General features: G+C 40.9%; 1 protein-coding gene across 1 annotated transcript in view; it reads left to right on the top strand.

Moving 5' to 3' along the window:
• Positions 1–459: 459 nt before the first annotated feature.
• Positions 460–22,958, top strand: part of ITGAV (integrin subunit alpha V) — a 51,683-nt gene continuing 29,184 nt past the window's right edge. Inside the window, exons 1-7 of the mRNA XM_054209030.1 lie at positions 460–724; positions 5,275–5,402; positions 17,357–17,448; positions 17,961–18,075; positions 19,375–19,436; positions 21,044–21,089; positions 22,647–22,772. Coding sequence (XP_054065005.1) covers positions 573–724; positions 5,275–5,402; positions 17,357–17,448; positions 17,961–18,075; positions 19,375–19,436; positions 21,044–21,089; positions 22,647–22,772 — 721 coding nt within the window. The 5' untranslated portion in view covers positions 460–572. The remainder of the gene's footprint in view (positions 725–5,274; positions 5,403–17,356; positions 17,449–17,960; positions 18,076–19,374; positions 19,437–21,043; positions 21,090–22,646; positions 22,773–22,958) is intronic.

Below are 22,958 nucleotides of genomic sequence, written 5' to 3'. Positions count from 1 at the left end.
CCAAAACAGATTGTCTCCGAGACTCCGTAAGAAGGGCTTCACCGAGAAAGTCTTACTAAGGAAGACTTTGTAAGACAGAGTGTGGATGTGTCCCCCTCTTCTTACGTCTGGCACTTTTTAATAGCGCTTTACCCCCCCCCCCCCAAGGGTTCGGGTCCCAGCAGAAATTTAAGTTTTAAAACTCGGGTGCCTTAACCAAGGGGAGATCGCGGGGCAAGCATTTCCCTCCCCGGCCCCGCCCCAGCTGCGATTTCATGGCCCCGCAGGTTCAGCCGCTCCCCCGGCGGGGCCGGGCTGGGGCCCGCCGGCTCCCGGCGGAAGGGCGAGGCGCGCGGGCGGGCGCGGCGCGGCGGCCCCGGCCCGGTGCGGAGCAGGGCCCGCCTCCGGCACCACATGATGCCGCTTCTCCTTCCTGCCGCCCCTGTCCCGAGGAGAAAAGGGAACTGGGCGCAGGGCGGGAGGAAGTGATTCCGCTTTCCCGCCCCGCCGCGGGAAACAGGCGGCCCCTCCGCCCCCCCCCCGCTTCCCGCCGGGCCGGGCGCTGCCAGGGCAGAGCTGCGCGGCGTTGGGCCATGGCGCGGCTGTGGCTGCTGGTGCTGCTGGGCGGCGCGGTGGCCCCGGGCAGCGCCTTCAACCTGGACGTGGAGCACCCGGCCGTCTACTCCGGCCCCGCGGGCAGCTACTTCGGCTTCGCCGTGGACTTCTTCGCTCCCGACCCATCCTCGTAAGTGCCCTGTCCCGTCCTCTCCTGGGCGACCGGGGCCGCCCCTCCGCGGGGCGGCGGGGGCCCGTCCCGGCGGCCCCTCGCTCCGCTTGTGGCGCGCTGGCGGCGGGGCTGTGGCCGAGGGTGGCGGTGTCCCGGCCGGCCGGGAGGAGGATGAGGATGGCGATACGGGGGGCCGGGAGAACCCCGTGCCAGCAGCCGAGCTGCTACTGCTAGTTCACAGTGCGGGCTTGGGGGGGTGGGGTAGAACTGACACCAGGGCGGCTCTGGGATGAGAAGGATTAATTGATGGAGCCGTTCGCTCCGGCCCCGCAGCGCTGCGATGGAGCCGAGCCTGCCCCGGGAGGGCTGGTTGCCCCGGCAGGGCTGGTAGCCCCGGCGGCCCCCGTGCCCCGCCCTCAGCCGGGCCGGCACCAAGGGCGGGTGGGGGGTCCCTGCAGCGGGACCCCGGCGTGGGAGCCAGCCCCGGCACCCAAGCCCGTCTCCGTCTCCTCCCCGCGCCGGGGGGCTCTGCCCGCCGACACCCTTCTGCCGGGAAGTTCAAAACCTGAATGCCGTGCGGCCGGCAGGCTCGGTAGCACGGCGTAAACTGCACAGCTGGATTTTCTAAATTGCCTTATCAGTCTGCGGTTTAAGTAAATAATAGTGCCGGTAAATGCCACGTAGAGAGACGAAGGCATGGCGTTTTCCTTCCTGTGGCACCTGAGGTTTTGTCTCGTGAAATTTCAGCAGTTCTGCTGTTCTCCTTTTTGACCGCGCTTTGCAGAAGCGCTTCGTGTGAGTTGCGCGCTCTCTGTGCGGGTCACAAAGCTGCTGAGCAGTCTAGAGAAGAAAAAGTTCCGTGTAAATACCCTCTGCATCTGCTTCCTGAATACGGTCTCATTTCACGTTAAACGAAAATTAGGCAATGTTTAGTAGCTGGTGTGTTTCAGGCTTTTCAATAGTTGTGTCATTAGCTTCAAAGTCATGGTGTTGCCTTAATGAATTAGTCTGTATTTCTCAACTGCGGGCTACATTAAGATCCAGCTTTTGCCACTTTTTTTCCCTCCTTTCCCATCTTAAGAAAGGGCTGTAAAGCTGGAAAAGCTGTTGGCTTTCATCATGCTGAGGGGATTTTCTCTCCCACTCTCTCTCAGTCTTTAGCTCATAAAACTTTATAAACAGGTTCTCTAACTATTGAGCAAGCCTTTTTGCAGTACATCATCCAGCCTTGTTTGCTTTTCTTTATTGCCTACAAATACTAGAAGTTATCCTGTCTTAACTTGCGTGCGTTGCGACATCTTTCTGTGCTATCTTAATCCTGTAAGTCTTAGTACTAAAAGAAAAAAGGTTCTATTTGTGTTCCTCCCTTTATTTTTAGTAAGCATGTGTGGCTGCAGGGTTGTCAGGAGACTGGTAAATGCACGTAGTAAACTTTCTTTCTTGCTTTCCGATAAGGAATTATGTGACCCAGCTCTCCTTGAAATCACTATTTGGAACCTTTCCATTATTTTTATAATAACTATTGACCTCAAAGTGTGTGGCTGTAAAAGAAATAGTGTTGCCTTGTTTTTGTTTTTTCTAAACTTTGAATACTAGTGGTTTTCAGACAGCGTGGAAGACTCCATACTTTTAAGCAAATTTTTTCTGCTCAATTTTTAGCTGTGACTAAATTTTTACCTGTTAGTCTGTATCTGCTAAGCTAAAGTCTAATACTGTACTTTATCTTAAATTTAAGCTCATAATTGAAACAAAATAGCTATGCAATTTTTGCAGGAACAGACTCATCACAGTGTTAAATTTTGAGTTTATGCCTATGGAGACTGATCATTTTGCCTCCTGAAATAGCCATAAATACATGTGTGCCGTGTCCTCTAGACATAGGCCCCGTCTTCCCCATCATTTGAGAAGGATGAACACACCCGCCCCGCAGACCTGGAACGCCTGCAGATTCCCTCAAGCTGTTGGAGGGGAAAGAAACGTGGCGATGAACAGCGAGCTCAGCAATGGCTGCAGTTAAATGTTAGGTAGAAAACGGAGTGACCTGTTTTGCGGCACGATCAGCAAAAACTGTTCAGTAAAGCGAGCCTTGTTGAGTGTCGTGTGTGTCACTTGGTTCCTACACCTTTGTTGTTGCTTTGGTGAATTTCTGTTTTATCACTTTTTCTTTACATGAGTACTAGAGATGAAGTAAATTTAGTTATGCTAAAGCTATTTGGACTGTCTAGCCTGACAATCAAAGGAGTGTTAATAGTTCTTGGATGCTCAAGCTGCTGTTTCATAGTCTATTTTGACCGGCTGGATACCAAAATAAAGCATATTTAGAAGTCCAGTATGAAAGACCTAATCCAGGAGTCAAAGCGGTAGTCTTGTATCAGGGTGCTCTGCGGTGCCTGACAGAGGGCGTAACCACAACACGAAGTGACTGAACATAACTTTATAAAAACTGAAAAAGGCTTCTCATACATGCCGTGTTTTGAAACAATTGCATTTGATAGTCTGTCTTCCAGTATACAAGTACATGGAAATACCAGTTTCTCTTTATTGGCCCCTGGCAAAGCACTGGCAAGTGATTATTCCTGTAAGTCCACCTGGGTAACGTGAACTGCTGAGGATGTCGATGCACTTCCAGTCTTGGCAGCGTTGTGCTGGGGCAGGTGGTTGCACCATGTGGGAGATGGGCGGTATCAAAGTATAGCTGGTGTATTCCCATGGCAATAATGCACTTCCCTCTGTATTCCCCTTTTCCCAAAGTATGCGGACTAGAGACTTCTTTGTATTTAGGTAATTTGTATATTATTATAAAACCTATGACAAAATCTGCTGATTTGGTCTATCATGATAAAAATGCATATCTTTTGTTGGTTTGTTTTGGGAAAAGAGATGACTAAACCTTCATGGAGTCCCGTAATGATTCCTTTATTGGTAATCTTGTTAATAAACTTCATCATAAAGATTGTCTTAAGAAAGATTTAAAATATATTATTAGAAGGGGAATGATTTATTTTTTTAAACAAGTATTTAATTTGGGGGGCTTCCCAAATGCTAATGATACAGGAGTAAAGTGGGAGGCAAGCTACCGCTTGTTTAATAGATTGTAGTTGTAATAATTAATGTGTTTCTTTACTTGGCATTATGATGTCTATTTTTAAGCATTTCTGTTACACCCAGAGAGAATGTTTTAAGTTGATTAAAGCATTTCAAATTCTTGCTCTTGGAATCTAGAGAGTCGACGAATGGCAACTAAGGGAAACAAATGGATTGCCAGCTAGCCTAGATTTCCTGTCAGGGTCCACACCAGGAAATTTTTAAAGTTCTGCAAATTCAAGCGAGTTGGAAACTAGTAGTCTGTGTCTGTGTTGGTCTTCATACGAATCTAGCTTTGAGGAGGTGCTACGTGTTTATACCTGGTATTTACATATTAAGAAATATAGACTTAACCATGTACTAAAGTGAAGTCTGGAAGATGACTCTGAAAACCAGAACATGTTTGTTCACCCTGGATCTGCCTACCTGTAGACATTCTCTCCAACCAGTCTTGTAGCTTGTTCTGCTTAACACGATTTGAAAATTAAGTAACCGTCATGCCTGATACGGGATGATAAGACTTGCAAGCTCTCTTAAACAGGCTAAATGGAAACAACAGAGAAGATTCTGATAAAAGGAAGCATTTAGTTTTATGTCTCCTATCTGTCGTCTTCTGTACTTCAGATTGGCTTCCTAAGGAAAGTGCTGATGAGTCAAGTGTATCTCAGCATCTTCCAGGAACTCCAAGACCTCTGATGGCCTTGTTGGAAGATGCTAAGAACCCTGTTTGGTCTGGCTTTTCATTAAGTCTGTTCCTTACTTCACAACTTCTGAATTTTACCACCTGCACAGGCATAATCTTGTAGCAGTTCCTGCTCAGAGTGCACTTAACATGTTCATATAATCAGAGATTTATAAAAGCGCAACAAAACTTAATCAGAAAAATGATTGCTGTGTAATTAATTTCACTAAAGATTCGTTAATAGGCGAACCTGGGGTTGACAGTCACTTGAGTACCTGGAGATTCTTCTTAAAAGAGCATTCGCTAACGCTGGGCTGACTCACCACTTAGTACCTTCTGAGCTCAGAAGCACTACTGTTTTGTTTATGTGTTGTTTCCATTTTTGACTGACTTCATTGAATTAGGTAGGACAAAATTAACCAGAAATTATGCCAGCCGATGACTTTCTTAAATTACAGAAGTAACACAATTTCCTGTTCTGCTGCATACATACATATTTTTAAAAGGGAAAAAAGAATATAAAAGGTGTTTATCTCATTTTAAAAATCATTTTAAGTAGGACAGAATACTTTTATCTTTTGTGGTAAATGTTTTCAGGTTTTTTGCGTGCTTTTGCTTGCAGAAAAGAGGGACCCAAGAACTAAACGTAATATGAATTTCTCTGAAACTCGAAGTAGTTATAGTCAGATTTAGATTTGATTGGGCAAGGCTTTTGCTTTATTAACCCTTCACGTGTCATAAAGTAAAAATGCCTGTACCTTAGGTTTTGAAATCTTGGTTTTATTTCTTCTTTTTACTGCAGGATATTTCTTCTGGTGGGAGCTCCAAAAGCAAACACTACCCAGCACAACATTGTAGAAGGAGGCCAGGTGCTCAAATGTAACTGGAATTCCAATAGAAATTGCCAGCCGATTATATTTGACTCCACAGGTAACGTGTAGTTTGCTGTGGGGGAGGATGGGGTATCTGTGCTCTACTCCTAGAGTGAGAGTGCAGAAGGGATTCAGATTCATGGGGGACCTTTTGATGGTTGATGTGAATGCAGCCAGTTTTGGACTGGCAACTAGTCAAGGCTTAGTGGGTGGGGTGTTTTTTTTTTTGTTGTTTGTTCCCCCCCCTTTGAGAATTCTGTTGTCCTTGGTATGTGCTGAGAGCCTGAGTGAGCATACATTATTCTTCTTTTGTTTTAACCTGTTTACATTTCTCTTCTGTACTTTCCAGCAATCCTAAAACATTTAGCAACCGAATTCTCAATAGACCACAAGGGATTTATTGCCTGTTAAGAACACGGTATATGAGGAAACGTACTTTTTTAGTATCAGCAAAGGTGGTGTATGCAGAGATATTCAGAAGAAGAAGAATCTGAAACTGGGCGTATAAACTTCAAACTGGGGAAAAGTACTTTTTTATTTTTCCCCTTGGATGGCTTCATAGTATTTGTGACACTTACGATAGCAGCACTCGGGGTGCCTCAGGTCAGTTCTGAAGTAGACTAAAGCTGAGCGGCAGCAATGCTGACATTAAACATCTCGCTTGGTCTTCATGCTCCGGTGCACACAGTGATTTCCACAAACTGTGGCAGGTCAGATGAGAACACACTGCATGTGCTTTTCAGCCGGAGCCACTCAGTGTTGAATCTTGTTTTCCACAGCGTGTTTCGGGCCAGCGGAAAAACCTTTCCGTGTCATGGGATTGGATTAGCAAGACCCATGTAGTAGGGCAGAGGAAGCACCTGTGCTTTTAACGTCTAGTTGGTTGTAATTCATTCTTGTGTTTGCTGGTATTTTGACTTGGCAGCCTAAAGGCTATTATGCAGCCTTCGTACATTGTGTATGATGCAGTGGAGAAGCTCTTCTTCCAATTCCATTGTCAAGGTATGCCCACAAAATATTGTTGGTGTTCAGATTTCTGAAATCTCCATATATTTTTCTGAAAACTATTATGTTACCAGTTCCACTGGGGGGAAGAAAACAAGTACGTAACGGTACACACAAAACCTATGTCATTATCAGTCACGTCACTTTACTCTGCAGGAGCCTTTCTGCCAGATTACTTAAAATCTCTGGTAAGGTGTGAAGTGTGACGTTTCAGCTGCATCAGTGTGTGACAGCAAAAATAGGTTTTAATTTTTTTTTTGTTTGTTTTTACTTTGGGATTATAATTTACTAGAATACAAATGTGGTGGTTGTTTTAAAGAACGAATCTATATGTCCCTAATTAATAATCACCACAAAAATAATAGCCAAAAACCTGCTGGTAGGGAAAGATGAGCTACCTGGGTAGGTTCTAGATGCATCTTCCAGTGGGAATTGCAGTGTGTTTATCTGTTTATACTGTGAACATTTGCAATAGGCTTTTCCATGTGCCAGGCAGAGTAGATACAGAGGCCACGCTGCTTTGCTGTGTGTCTGTGCTCAAGGTATATACTACTGGGCAAACAAATAGTGTTTTGCTTATAATTTGCCTTTAAGTCACGGGCATGTTAATCGCTTGAAATTGAACAGTAAAAATAGCAGGTCATAATGGCTTAAGAGGATTTCTTTCAGGCACATTTTAACTCATTCCAGCTTTGTGGCAACGAATTGGGAAATAATGCATTTGTCAATTATTCTCTGGGTGAAAAGGGGCATTGTGTTTCAGTATACTAAAATAATAAATGCCCTGAGACAAAATAAAATGACTTTTTCTTTGTACATAATACAATGGTTGACTCCCTACGTTACGATGACAGCGTCTTGCTGCCAACACAGTGTAAAGCTGCACTCCTGCCTGCCCCCGCCTCCTGTGGTAAAAGGCGCTGAGGGAAGACCTGTGACTCGCTTTGCAGGAAATACGTAGCAGAAGATTCAACCACGGATTCGTGGTGCTAATGCCAAGGTGCTTTTTGTAGATGACTGAACAGAACCTCTGCAAGAATTCGTCCATCACTACTTCAACACTTGTGTAATATGATTTGTAATCCCAGAGGTATTGCTTAGCCTTGCAATACAGGCAGATTTTTATTTTTCATTTCCCTCCAAGATTATTTAGCTGTTTTGTCACTGGGAAAAGCAGCACAGGTTCTGCAAAATTAATTAGATGGGTCTCTTCGGAGCTAGTGAGAAATCTGACCCATGAAAATAATGAGAACATTCGTACTTGTGGCTTTTCTCTGTTTACCTGTTGATGCCAAACTCCATATGTGGAGTTGCAAAATTATCTTTACTAGAAGGCATGTCACTGTTCCTTCTGCTGTTTTGCTGTACCAGATAGCATAGCTGGTGGATCCCAGACCAGGCCAGGTCACTGCATCTGACGCCCAGTGTCTGAGGGCAAGGAAGAGCCGTGTTTCTGTGCTGTGAACATAGCAAGGGAATGGCGGAAAGAGCGAGTCATCTTCTGACTGTGTGAGGTTGCCTTTGTCCACTCGTCTCCTGGTTGTATCACTGATAAATACGAGAGTAGGGTTTTACAGAGGTCTAGCAAGCGAGGTTTATTCCTCTCTCAATTATTATTTTTTTCTTATTAAACATTACTTGTTTATAGTTCAGTTTTCCACCAACTTTATTAGTCCTTTTCTCTTCCCCATCCATACAAAGGCCACGCTGAGCTCAGCTGCGCAGCAGTGACTGCACAGAGTTGAGTTTTATTTTCTAACGCTTGCTTTTGGCTTACGTATCATGTTGGCACAGAAGCCTGGTCCTTTACATGAGACAAATGCAACAGCTATTACGTAGCCCAGGAGAGAAGGTACTAGCTGCTTTGCATTCATCTTTGGAGGAGGAGTTGTTCAGGCCCTTGCCGTATGACGGCACTGCTTCGTACTTGCGTTTACCCTCACCCCAGCTCCTCTGGAGGAAAGTGATAAGTCATTAAGCTGATAGTTCCGGTAGTACCAATTTTACCACTTTGTTTCTTCCTTCCTGTGCATGACAGGTTGGCTCTTTAGGGGGGCCTCTGGGCAATAGGAGTCTATTCATGGAACTCGCATAGCTCTCATGCTGAAAATATATGTATTTATGCCTTTCATGCCCTCCCCACCAGCCTGTAACATAAAACTCCCTCATTAGAGGCATATATTACAATTTTTAAGCTGCTGGCCGGAAAGAAGTCGTTCTTTCACTGTTCCTACATAGCACGTTCTCTCATTTAAATCAGTGATATGCTTGCAAAGGGGAAGGTGGATCTCCCCTTGTCTTAGGTCTCCCAGCACAGAGGTTACACACATTTAAAAATACACTCAGAGAATATTCTTTACATATGTCTATGTGTGTGTGTTTCTGTGCATATTGTACTAATTGCTTTTGACGTTCTGGTATACATGGTGGCTTTGGAAGACAAAATGTTTATATCGCACATTAACACTTCCCAAATGTAAAGATGCTTCGCTGTGGGGCTTCTGAGCATTTTAGCATTGACATCAGTTGGCTTTGATTTAACGTAGTTATGACTATGTGAAAATTACATGACAAACATGTGTGGTAGAAAATGCCCTCAAATTCAGGGGTGCATATAGCTGTGCTGCATGTGCTTGTGTGTACATGGCCAGAAGCTAAACGTGCCACTGTCACAAAACTAAAGTTTCTGAGCCGCACAATCATAGAATACCAGGTTGGAAGGGATCTCAAGGATGATCTGGTCCAGCCTTTTGGTATTTGTACTCAGTATTTCATTTGTACTCAATATTGTATTCGATATTTATATTCTTTTATATCTTGACTTCTTACTACAGTTGCCACAGCATTACCACAATTTCAATTGAATTGTTATGTAAAATACTTAGGATTTTTTCCCCTCTGTTAACTTTCAGAGCGTGTAGGAGGCTGTATTTCTTCAGGAAAAGCGCTGGGGGGGAAATTTACATTCTCAAGTTTGTATATTCTCCAAAATTGTCATAAGCGTAAGCAATATCAGTAAATCCTTTCGTTTGCAAGGTGTTTTATGTTTCACATCCAAATTACCAAAACCCACAAGTTAGAGGTCAAGGCGGGTAAATATTTGTCTTCATTCTTAACCCTTCTCCACACCAGATAGTTTTGTGACTGAAAGTTCAGTTTACTTTTTGTTTTAATCCATAGCAATAGGGGAGTGTTCTGAATCTTACAAAGGATAAAGGATCTGGGAAAGCAAATGGTGGGAAAACCGCTCTTAAGCTTTCCGAGCCCTAGTACTACTCTTTCTGCAAGAGTGACTGGAGAGATGGTTCCTCTCTTAGAAAGCTTAACAGTTTCTAGCAAGCAGTTGACTTCATCTGCCAGCAGCTTTCTCCAGGAAAAACATATTTCTTGTGGGTAAACTGTATAAGGAATGCACTTAATATAGCAGTCTGTTTTCTCTTTCTGATCGGTTTTGAGACAGAGCTCCAAAAACATTTGATTTAAAGATTTCTACTCTCCTTCCCCTTCTGTCCTTTCCCTAGCCTTCACAGACTAGCACAGCAAAGCTTGTGTGTAGATAATACCTGAATATTACTGAAAGTATTTCCATAATCTTGCTAAGGGAAAATATTCTCGAAAAGTTAGTTTTTTCTGCGAGTTATATTTATTTTGTGTAGTTGTCCATTTTTTGTGCATAAAATTAACCATGTTTTTTCTATGCCAGGGGAGGATCAAAAGCTCGTTGAGCCAGACAACTAAATCAGTGAGCGGAGGGGTGGTCAAACGTGCTTTTTAGGAAAATCAACAAGTCAGTTTGGCATGCATGGAATAGCAGGGTGGATACGCTTAGCTAATTGTCTGACATCTAGATAAATACCTCCATTATTTGGCCGTGGAATTTTAGAGAGCAGAATCACTCTGAATTTTCACTCTGACAAATGAAAAATTCTTCAGAGACCCATGTAACCAGTTGGAGTTAATCAGATTGTACACATGTGAGCAATATGTAGCAAAATAATGTAAACCAAATGAGTTTCCTATGTGCTTGTTTTCCAAAAGGAAACAATTTTCTTCATAATTATTATTTTACTTTTCATCTCTGGGGTTCTAGCTCTTCATCAGTCAAGAACACTGGGAAGTGGGTTGGTGGAAATAGCATTTCTTCATGCTCCCATGGCTCTTCCTAAAAGCGTAACAAAACAGTTTTGTGACGATCAAGTTTCTCTTGCAAAAACCTGACAGTTTTTAAATGAAACCCTTAATTGTGAAATGTACCTGCTCCAGTACAGGATGCTTAAAAGCGTAGCTCTTTATGGCAGCATTAAAAAGTGCAGTACCGAGACTGCTTCGAGAGCTTCTGCATTTGAAATAATCTGATGAAATGCAGACAGCTCTATGAACTGTTACAAAGGAAAATATGCTCGTAAACCAACTTTGAACTTCTGTGCTAATGAATTGCAGATATCTTGAGCAGATCTCGTTTTTAGCGCAGAAAGATGTGCTTGCTCAGACGGTGTATTGTTTTGCTCTTCTGAGACACACGGTAGAATGGGTCGACGCGCTGCTAAATTGTCATTCCTGCTTTTGGTAAAAGCTTTCCCTACTGCTTTCATTCTCTGTGTCAGATCTCAAAATTCAAGAATTGGGAAACTTACAGAAGCTGTTGAATACTGAAAACTAAGAGCAGCTCAAATATTTTCATCTCTGTGTGGTGTGTTTTTATTGCTTTGGAAAAAGAATTCAGTGTAGCCTCTGGCTACATAAAATTTTATCACTTTGACTGTTGGCCTGTCCCTCCTCCCTTTCCCATGTGTTTTGACGCACCAGAGTAATTTTAGAGAAATGGTTTGTTCTTAAATTCTTCTGAGACTGGTTATTTTGATCTGTGATAAAAGATGAGAAAGAAGGTTTTGAAAAGGAAAATACTTACAAAAACTCTCCTGTTTCCTCCTTATGTTTCCACGTTTTTCCACGTTTTTTGGTTGTTTGTTTTTGGTTTTGTTTTTTTTTTTTCTTCTATCCCCAAGTGGGTGTTTCTAGACAATAGGAGTCTTTGTTTGGAAGCCTAAACCACCAGTTTGGCACGGCTGTATCTATCTGTGACCTATTTAGTTTGAAGTGGGTATTTTAACTGCGTTGCGCAGCTTCGTGCCGTAGCATTGCACAGCATCTCCTGATGTTGGGAAGTTATGTCTGGAGCGGAGTGTCATGAGCTTATATTTGCCTTTTGGAGATTTTGATCATTTGTGCAAATGAGTCAGTTGTTCATTTCCACATCTGGAATAAGGAAATATGGGGTAGGTTGGTGTTTTGTGAAAATAACATGCTTTGTTAAAGTACTGTTTTATTTTTAGCTGGCGGTTTCGTTGGTATTAGGGTGCAATCTGTATGGGGCTTTCAATCTCAAAGGCTATCGATGTAGTCAGCAACAAAGTCATAAATCTTGCGAAGACCATTCATTCATTTGTAGTAAAACGGATTGATTTTTATCTCGCCAAATCTATCATTGCCTCGGTCCCATTGGAGTCTGGTTGTTATCCTTATCGGGAGTGATGTTGTAACCAAATTCTGCGTGGGGCTCCGGGTACTGCTCTGAATACAAAAGAGGGCGGCAGAATGTATCAAACCTCCTTCGCACGTTGTTATAGCTGACAGTGGAAAAATGCTCATGCTTTTGTGATTAGGTAGACTCCTTCATGAATACTGTTGGCTCTGCGCGTGTGTAGCTGGATCTCAACCCTATGACGAGTTGGAAAAAAAATAAAAAATAGCATCTTTCTTGTATTAGGCAAAGGGAAAAGATGCTTTTGTTCCAGCACCGCCCGGGGAAAGAAGCACCATTCGTATCTCAGAAGAGGGAAGGGGAGTTGTGTGGGAAGCTCTGTATTCCCGTCTCTCCCTGAGTCATTAACAAAACACTGTGGCTACACCAAAGTTGCTAAACCATCCACTGCCTCACAGTGTGGGGAGTTTCAAGTAAATACAAGCTTGTATGCCCCCGCTCTTGCCTCATTAACCAAGGTTGAAATGGCTGTGATTTTGGGTGGAAGATAGCTAGCTTTATACGGCGCAAGGTTCTCGTATTATGAAAACAGTGCTCTTGTGTATTTTTTAAGTTTGTCTTTCTCATTGGCTAGCAGCATAAAGTTTCCCTTTGCCTGGAAGGGGGAACATGATTTACTTTGAATTGGCATAATTAGTTACAAAAAGGTTTATTTCAATGGAAATTCTGTTAATTGGGTGACTATTTACATTTTACAACTTCACAGAATTCATAGTATGATGACATCAGTTCACTGCCTCTTGCCTCACGTTTATCTCAGTTAAGTCTGGTACTCAACATCAGTGGCAAATGTTTTAGTTCAGTTTTCTCATTACCATGCAAACCGGCGGCCTGCAAGTTACGACTCGATCCGCTTACTCAACTGCTATCATTTTGTGGTAATACCATTGTTTCTGTAACTGATAACATTTACACTGGAAAAGGAAGGTGCAAATTATCCCAAGCTGATAGCCAAAAGAAATTCAGCATTGAAAGAACTTTTGATCTTTTTATTATTACTTGGAAGATGGCTTAGCCTATAATTTTCTGCCTTTTTCTGCAATTTCTACTCAGCGTTCCTCCGCATCAGTTCCCATTTATCAATTTAAATCCTGTGTCGCGCAGTGAGGTGACAATATTCCATTGGTCCAGCAGCAGCAACGCACCCATGTAGTGAATTTTTAAAGCAGTTCTGTTCCTGCCTGGACAAGCCCATCACCCCACCTGGACAGTACTTTGTGAGACAAAGCGCAGTTGACTTGGCACGTCGGCCCTTTTTCCCTAATGAAAGAGTTATGTAAAATCATCATGTGATGGCTACTACAATGAGCAGCAAAGGAAAAACCACGGCATGAGCTGCCTTTACAGATGCAAAAAATACCCTATGGTCAAATGACATAATCCTGGAATTAACGACCCATCAAGCAGAGGTCCCGGTAGCGGCTGCATTTTAGTCTGACAAATTGCATTGTGTAAAAACTCTGAACGTTTTTGTGAATAAATCTAGTCAGAACATTCTTTATATTGCTTAGATATATTTGTTTGAATGCCTGTTTAAAATGTGCATCATTGGTTTAAAGATATTTCTAAGGTATTCTTGAAGCACTCCAAACTGAGCAGAATTCAGAAATACAAGGAAAACAGCAGTGGCTATAAGAATCATTATAGCAGTAAGGCTGACTGTATTATATCAAAATGTTGATCTGAATTTATAAATCCCTGTAGGTTTAAATCCTACCCGTATTACAGTTTGCTTCATTTAATGTGGGTACTTTTTTTAAAGGTTATGGGGGAAGGCTTATGGGGTTTTTTTGGTGGGTTTTTTTTTGGTGGTTTTTTTTTGGGGTGGGGGTGTGTGTTTTTATAACTAACACTGAAAAATTATACCATGGTAATATAATAATACAGTCAAGGTCTTTATTTATACTAAAACACAGAAATGCTGAAGTCAGTCTTATATCTTCCTGTGACAAATCTACTTTACAGTATAGCTAAACCACCGTATTTAACTCTGATTTGCTCACATTTAAGTATACTTTATGTTTGTTTTCCGCCGTCAAGAACAGAAACATAAATGGTTTCTCCTTAAAAGCAAGGGAATTTTCGATGACAGGTGTTTTCCAGATTTCCTCATAAAATCAGTTTCTCTTCTGGACCTGAGGGAAAGGCTCATAATCTCTTTACACAGTGTTTTCCTGGGGAGAATTTCAAATGGGGCTGGGTAAATAAAGATTACCTTCCTTCTTAAGTAGAGAGTTAACATCAGATTCGACTTTTACTTAAGGTTTGCAGTTTTTTGTTTGCGAACTCCATGTTTCCAACATACATACTTTCTACTGGATCTAGTTTTGTCTTAGTGCAGTTTCCTGTGTTACAGCCAGTCCGAAGCTGAACAACAGCTTCCTCTCCCCAAGACACCCACCCTTAGTTTTAGAGAACTATTGAAGCTTTGAATACAGGATAAGCTCAATGTAAGGCATCTTAACCTTGTGGCAGATGTTCTTTTATGGTATGTGTATCTGCACTGACATTAGACAATTTGGCTAAGAAGTATGTAAAATATTTTTGCAATGGTAGTGTATTATAAATAAATACAATTTGTTTAGCCAAATCGCCTAATGGAGCATGTTTTACTATGTGGTGGTGATTTTTTTTATGCATAAGAATTCCTAATCTGTTATTTAGGCCTTCAGAAACTACGATGCTAGCTTCTGAAGTCATGACATTTGGAACATAATAAACTTGGGGTCATGTTCATTTGCTTTCTGATTTGGAGATGTCAGTTTTTTATACGTCAGCTTCTGACTGCGTCTCAAAGCCTAGATGTTTACCTATTAAAATAAAATTGAAGAGAGGTTTCCAATAATATTCTCAATTTAGAGCTGAATTAGGGCTTTTTTCAGTTCTGTAGAAAAAAAAATAGTTTTGTCTCCTAAAGACTGAGGGAGAGAGAGAAAGACTGAGAAGAGAAGGAATCCATGTCCAGTCGCCATGCTGGACATTGCTTCTTCCTTGGCCGGGGGCAGTGCCTGCAGTTCAAGGATAGACGGGGAAAAGGCAGAGAGGGGCAGTTTCAGCAGCATGTGCTGGTTAAACTACTGGGTCCCCTCTTCTCCAGTGCAATCAACATAGCCCATAGGTACAGGGCACCAGTAATCTGTCTCTCTTTTTTTTTTTTTTTTAATTTTATTTTATTTTATTCCTTTATGCTGTCTCAGCTGATGCGTTCAGTTGAAACTTGAAGGAACTAATTTCCTTAGCATCTGTGATAAAATCAGATTGCTGATAATGCTGAATGGCTGCTTACCTGCTGTTGCGGCAAGACCATTCCTTCTACTTGTTGCCTGTTGTTTTAAACTTAACAGGGATATTTACCTCCTAAACACTTCTGTAGTACCTAGCACATTAGGACTCTGCTTTACACTATTAAACTGCTATACCATCTTTCATTTTAGTCATAGATATATAGCATTGCATAAATATCCAACAGTAGAGCAAGGTGTAAAATACCATGCCATAACTAATCCCAAGTTTTATATTTTTTAAAGCTTTGTTTGGCAAGTAAAGCTGAGAGATTTCTTTGTATTTGACAATAGCTGGACAAATAGGTGATAGAAGCCAAATCTGACTTTCTAGGCCGCGTAACCTTGCGTGTGGTTACAAGCAGAATAAACCAATTTTAAGTTCCCAATGCTACCAAAAAGATTATAGTTCTCAGCCACACGTTCCTGTCGTCTCCCCAGCAGGTCAGCACTACTTCCCTCCCCGTGCAGTCAGCCGGGTTCATCCCTGATCCGGTTCAATATTTATTTTTTTTTTTTAGTAGGTAAGGTGTGAAAAGGTGACGAAAAGGTAGCAGTGCCAAGACAGGGGCTGGCAGCAGGAACATATGGACAGGAGCAAATGGGATCTTCTACCCCTTTTGGTGGCAGCTTCATCTGAAACTAACCCAGTCATGCAACTGCATCCTTTGAGCAAAGCTGTCCGTGGGTGGGTTTTCATGAATTAAAGTCAAGGAAGAGAAAAGAGGATGATGGAAGAGAGATTTTAGAAGCGTGCTTGAGACAACTACCTGTTTGGAAAACATCTTGGATCTAGTTTTGGTTGTCTGTGCTATGAGACTGTGACATGCAGGTCTTCGAACTACATTTCTGTCCGTGCAAAGGTGACAGTACAAATGTTCAGGTGTACATAAACCTGTGCAGGTGAGCTCATCGTCAGGCTCTCCATGTCTTTAGCACCTGCTCAATAAGAGAGTAGAGGAGGGGGTGACAGAAGGAAATGGAGTTTTTTAATTACCTTTGATGAAATCAGAAAAACCACAGTAGTTCTCTGTGATGCTTCGCACCCGGCATTTATTTTAAATACTTCTAGTGTAAGAGCAAAAGTAGTCCAGATACTTGCTTGTTTTGACTGACTGCAGATTAGAATGACTTTTGTTGTCCGTTTCATGGGATTTTCCTAATGGAAGCAACACAGTTCCTGGAGACAAAACATTCTTTACAAGGTGTGAGACAAGCAAGGAGGCGTTGATTCAAGTAGTCACAGGTCTCTGATTCATAGCGGGGTTGGGTTCGGGGATTCCCCCAGCAGTCTGTGGAAGTGATGCATGGCTGTTGGCCTCATTGACTCCTTTAGCTTTAAGCACTCTAAAACAGCCATTCAGGTGACTTTTTTTAAAAAGATATGTTTTCCCAGCGTTACATCCATTTTCTTGTTAGGCTGGCAAAGTTTCCGTTGTTGTTCCTATGAAAAGTACGTAAGAAACATAAGATGATTTAAAGACTTTTGACATTCACACTTGTGGAAATACCACTCATTAAGTTGCTGCTTCCAGCCTTCATCACTGAACAGTTAACATACAGACACCAGTGCAAATTATCCTGTATTTAACTTACTCTTCTGTATGGCAAACTCTCTTAACGTTTTTATTTCTGAATACCCTTTGACTTTACTTGTGGCTTGTAAGCGTGCTACTTGCCATGCTTTGTACACTGCTGTGGCATTCAGAATAGAGATGTCAACACTTGGTAGAATAGTGGAAGAATTTCTGTCCCAATTCTAGCCAAAGGCAAAACTCACGTGATTTAATCAGGGCAACATTTCTTCTAGAAGCGTTAGTCCTAACTTGGCTTTGGCACTGATTCTTGAGCAGTGCTGCAATCTGACTTGAAAGTCCAACATCTCAACTATGAGGTATTTACTGTGTTAATGTCAAAGGTGCTATGAACTTTGCGCTCTTACAAGAAATAAGTATTGTACGAATGCTTTGTATGTAAAAATAGCTGTATTTGGCGCCCGATGTAAAAATGAATAATAAGAAGAAATTGTTTTTAAAACCTATTTCCACAAAAGGGTGATGTCCTCCAAAGTTATTCTTTTCTGCTTTTCTCTATATGCATCAAACCAATGACTTAGCTTTTTTTTTTTTACTCTTACTGTACAGTTTCCTGTAAAATTATGCTTCTTTTTCATTTTCTTTGTAGGCAACAGAGATTTTGCTCCTGATGATCCACTGGAATTTAAGTCTCATCAGTGGTTTGGAGCCTCTGTGAGATCCAAAAATGATAAAATTCTGGTAGGTTTTTGATGCCTTTCAAAAGTCGCCGTACTGGGATACTTTAGTGGAAGAAAATGTGAAAAGATATGGATAACTCTGAATTTAGAAAAATCCCACTAATGAGTGTGACTTGTCTTTTTTCAGAATTTATCGGATAGCCTTTTTAAAGTCTTTATGAACAAAGGTTGTAGCATTTTTGTCTGGTTTTGAGGAAAGTAGTAGAATTAGTTTTCCTGAAGTTAGAATGTCTTAAAAGTTCTAGATGAACTCTTTACACCTGTTGCTTTAACAAATCATTATTTCTAAAACTCTTGCAATAAATCAGCTATTTCTAAAAATACAAACTGATGATGATACCTCTGCCCCAGCGCTCACAGTATAAATCTTCTCTAATAACACATGGTACATCTGCCAAAATTTCTTTTGGTTACTATTCTGTAGAAAATTGGAATTCCATTGTATTATTCTATACCTCCCCAACATTTTGAAGAGAAGTTTGATTTCTCACTGTCATGTTATACCTTCCTTAGGCCTGTGCCCCATTGTACCACTGGAGGACTGAAACAAAACAAGAGAGAGAGCCTGTAGGAACTTGTTACCTGCTCGCAGGATCTAAATCTGTGGAATATGCACCCTGCAGGTCAAGTAAGTGTAGAGCACTTAGTTGCTTTTCCGTTGGGAATTTCTCTCGTGTTGTGTACGTTTGAAGTGGAGTGTTTTACAGGTATTTCCCCCTTACATGTGTAGCCTCATAGCAATTAGAAAAGAAAAAACCCCACTCAGCTAGATCCAGACATCTGAATTCTCCTCCAGTTGTCGCGTGGGATGCAGACCTTGCTTTCTCTACTGTAGGCCAGAGGAAAATCGTAGATCCAAGTGGTGTTGGAATTGAGGACTTCAGTTTTTGGAAGGACCACTTCTGTAGTAATCACTCAAGCAAAATTATGTAGCAAATCTTTTTTCAAAGACCAGCTCTAGAATTTTCTGAAGCTTAATTATTGTTATTCAAGTAATTTAAAGAGAAAGCTCATTTTAGAAGACAAGGTTTTTTGCGAGTATGTTCTGATTTCCAGGTATGCACACATAGGTAGCGATGCATTCGTTTAATTATATTAATTCTTGAACATCTTGAGTCTTATTTTCCAAACGTTTTGCATCCATATCATGTATTCGAGGTGGTAGATTATTCAGATGCTTATAACCATTTTTTTAAAATACAGGAGTCTAAAAGTTGAATGTTCAAGCTAGGATTTTTTTTTTTTATTTGCTGAAAATTATTGGTGAGCAGCAGGAATGAAATCCAGTGTGGTCCAACATAAAAAGTTGTTAAATAAGCATATATTAAACTAAATCATGGTAGTTAAGTAGTCACACTTGTAGATAAAGGGGTCTCAACATTTATACTCTGGAGCTGTATAATAATAACATTAACTCAGCCATAACAAGTCTTGCTGGGATGAGTCTAGAGATTTTTTTCAGCCAGATATGATTTTTATTTTTTTTGGTTTTAAGCCAATACTTGAAACAACTTACAGTTATGTACCTTTCACATTTTTATTCCATACCAAAAGAAAAAAATTATTCCCTATTTTCCAGAGCTCTTATTTCCTGAATAAAAATTGCAAACCTTTTTCCCCAAAACTTTTGAAGATTAAATACAAAGAAACACGGAGTTGTTCTTTACTTTGACTGTGTTAGGCTAGACCATAAGTTAATGTTATATGTATGTTAGGCCAGGCCTGAAGTTGGTACAGCATTTGGCTGTGAGTTGTTGATGAAGAGAAAATACTGATTTAGGAGAAAAAAAGAGTTCAAGTTGAGGAGTGCAAGGTTACTTAGGAAGATGCGTCGGAAAGTATCCATATAATCACCTGGCCTAATACTGATAATACTTATTTTATTTATTTTTTTCTCACTTTCTTTTCTGTCCATTCTTTTTTGTAGCCACTATCGATGCAGATGGACAGGGATTTTGTCAAGGTGGATTTAGCATTGACTTTACAAAGGTATGGGTTTCTTTCTCAATTCCTGCGAGTCAGCCGACAGTTGCAAAGTTAACGACAACCCTGATACAGACCACATACAAGCACAGCTATTATGAAACTGAATGTAAACTACCATTCTTTGGGGGGGGGAAACACAACCAAACACGTGGTTGTGAATAAACAAAAATAACTTCAAACCACTCTGGTATTATAAACCTGTTTCTCTCTACATCTTCACAGCAGCATGCTTTCACCTCTTTCAGGAATCGCATCCTGAACAAATAATCTGCTTTTCCAGCCTCATGCTATAAACCTGTGTTGCAGCTGGTCCTCGAGTGAAAAAAGCTGTAGTAGCCAGGCTTTTTGAGACACTTACCTTGAAGAGATCAGTGCATAGCTAGTGTTACTTCTTGAGGAAGAATAACTTACTGCTAAAGGGAACTGGTAAACAATGTTCTGTGAATTATGTTTTGTTTTTCTCATCAGATAGCAGAAGTAGACTTTTTTTGCCGCCTGTCGTATGTTTCTTATACGTTTATGTTCTCCCTGCCTTTTATACTTATTTTTTCTTTTAAAATTCACAATTACTTTTTAAATCCAAGCACAATAAAACTGTGCGCAAACCTGAGAACTAACTATAGCTTTTTTTTATATTGTGCAGCTAAATTGTTTAGCACAGTCTGGACATGTTAAGACCATGCAAGTCCTATTTATGATGTGGCAATTTTTTGGGTTTCTTACATCTTTTGATTGGGTCATATCCCTTCTCTCTTTGCCTGAGGACACTTGTTTTTCCTCCAGAGGAAAGTGCAAAATGCAGTATAGGACTGTAAGCGTTTGAGTTACTTTGCATCCACCCCTCAGGCTTACTGTGCAGACTCCAGCCCCAGTTAAAACCGACCTTGGGCTCTAATCCAAAACCCAAGCTGAGTGGGCAAACCTGGATGTAAGGTATCTCCAAATCTCTGACCTAGATTTTTCTGAGTGGTGAATATGGGAGTTTTTAAGATTAAAACCGGAATAAGTGGCTTAATTATGCAGCAAAGCCTATGGCCCAATTCAGTACTTATGGAGCAAATTCCCAGCATTGGAATAGCTAATGTGGTTAAGGTTTCATAAAATCGTTTGTGGATTGCAGTTGTACCAAGAAATACGGAGTGGGGAAATTACCTCACAGCTTTTCTGAATTAAACTTTTCTAAAGATAAGTCACAGAAAGTGGCAGGGCCAGAAAATGAAACTAGTTTTGTGTACTGACCTAAAAACATGTTATCATTGCCTTGTCACAGTCTTAAAGTTTCCTCCTAGTTATGTTTCTGTCGTCTTAGATTTGTGTGGGTAGAAGGGTCTATTACAGTAAAAGCAAAATTCTACATAGAATTTTAAATGGATGAAGTAAAGAAGCAAGTTACTGAAGGCATATTGTTTGTTATCTTAGCATTTTACAAGATGCATTTTTAATGAATCATTCCTTCAAACAATAAAATGCATTGGGGTCAGTGAAGCTGCTGTGATATACATACATGGGATTACTTCCCATAAACATAGGACATGTTTTCTTGTCTTTAGATATGCTTGATGTGTTTTTTCTTTTTTTTTTTTTTTTTTTTTCTCTTTTCTTCCTCCAAGGGAGACAGAGTGCTACTGGGAGGACCTGGAAGTTTTTACTGGCAAGGTGAGATATATCATTTCAGTCACAGAGAAGTTGACTACTTTGATTTGTCTCATTATCCTCTTAGTCATTTGTATCCACACTCCTTCAATCACTGTCAAAGTCTTTGTCAGTAAGAAAAATAATGGAAATATTATTTTTTCTTCATCCTTCAAAATATTTCCTGAATAATCAAGGCAACCACAGATGAAAGCTGAAGTAATAATTTTATAGCTAGGTCTTTGGTCTTTGAAATAACTTTATGATCATTTTAAAGGCATTTTCCCAGGAATATGGAGTTTGTTTCCACCAGCAGGAAAAGTTTCCTTTAGGATATTTCGCTAGTTGTTTCAAAATCTACATGTTTTGTAATTTCTGACACACGTACAAAGCATGTATTTCCAAGGAGAAATGTACCCTGCAAAGAGAACTGTATTCTCCTTTGACGGCAAACATGTATTGCATTTGTTTATACTGACCTCTTTGTGCCTGGGTGCAGATTTTACCTCTAACTGCACTGTGTACACAGAATATTACCGATGTATTTTGCTCATGTGGGCTTCAGACTGTTTGTTTGTAGGATCATTCAGCGCTTAGCTATAGCTCTCTCTTGAAAAGATGGTCCTGCTACCATCAGGTCATAGCTGCCGAACTCTGCTGCCTGTTTTTTAATGCGAATACTGATGTTTATGAAAGATCTTCTGTATCACGCCACCTTACATGTAGATGCAGCAGCACAGGAGACTTGTTTCCAGCCCTGTTTTAAATTCTGAACAAAATGGAATGAATGAAACTAAACTGCAGATACAGTACAATATAGATTGTTTGTGTATTCATTTTAATGCTTTTTGGCAAAAGTGACATCTCATCTGCCAAAACAACCTTCTTCTATTCTACTACTGCCAAAAAAAAAATCTCAACTCTGAATAGAAGACAATATTATACCTCTAAAAACTAGGTTTTTCACCCCAAATTTTTATTCCACGTTCTGAGATGCTGGAGGAGTAGTTTTCCCTATACTTCGTACATGTACGAATACGTATATGAAGCAATTGCTCTTCTGAAAAAAAAATATTAATTTTTGTGATTCAAGATTGAATTTAAACTCAAAGAAAAGACTGTAATGAAGTCACCATCTAGTGGCTAATGAAGTGAAAACAGAGAACGCCGTAATACACTGTGCTCATCTTGTTAGCTGCTTCTCTGCCATGTTAAGCTCACACGTTATGGTATTTAGACAAGGAGCGATGACTCAGTTCCGCAATACCATAAGCATATGCTTACTGTCACCTAACTGAGCAGTCCCATGTAATTCTGGGCTTACATGCAGGAGCGGCTTCTATTTTCAGTGAGAGCTCTTTGTCTGCTTTTCATTAAATATGGGCATAAATCTCTGCTGAAGTAGGATCCAAATTTTCGCTTCCACACGTCCTAGTGCTGCTGCTGTTGACTATTTTTCTGGTCGGTATTGTGGAAGAATTGTTGCCTTAGAAGCAAGCGTTCTGTAATGAGTTCTGTTGCCTATTGAATGAGTGCATGCGTATTTTATATGTGGTTTTAAGTTGTTTTGTTTCTCTTTAGGCCAACTTATTTCTGATCGAGTGACAGAGATTGTGGCTAAATATGACTCCAAAGTCTACAGTACAAAGTATGATGACCAGTTAGCAACCAGGCCTGCTAGTGCTGCTTTTGATGACAGCTACTTGGGTGCGTAGTTTGAAGAGGAAGAAAACCTAGATGTACTTGAAAAACTCCCTTGCACTCTTCATATTTAAGTCTAAATCACACTGCTATTAATGCAATATTTGACAGATTACTAAAGAGCTACATACCTAAAAATGCAAATTTACATATGGCGGAAGCTTAGTTATCTTGCCATTAGGCTTGTTTCAG

The sequence above is a fragment of the Rissa tridactyla genome, chromosome 7, assembly GCF_028500815.1.
Source record: "Rissa tridactyla isolate bRisTri1 chromosome 7, bRisTri1.patW.cur.20221130, whole genome shotgun sequence".
Classification (NCBI taxonomy): domain Eukaryota; kingdom Metazoa; phylum Chordata; class Aves; order Charadriiformes; family Laridae; genus Rissa; species Rissa tridactyla.
This window is presented reverse-complemented; position numbering and strand designations above follow the sequence as displayed.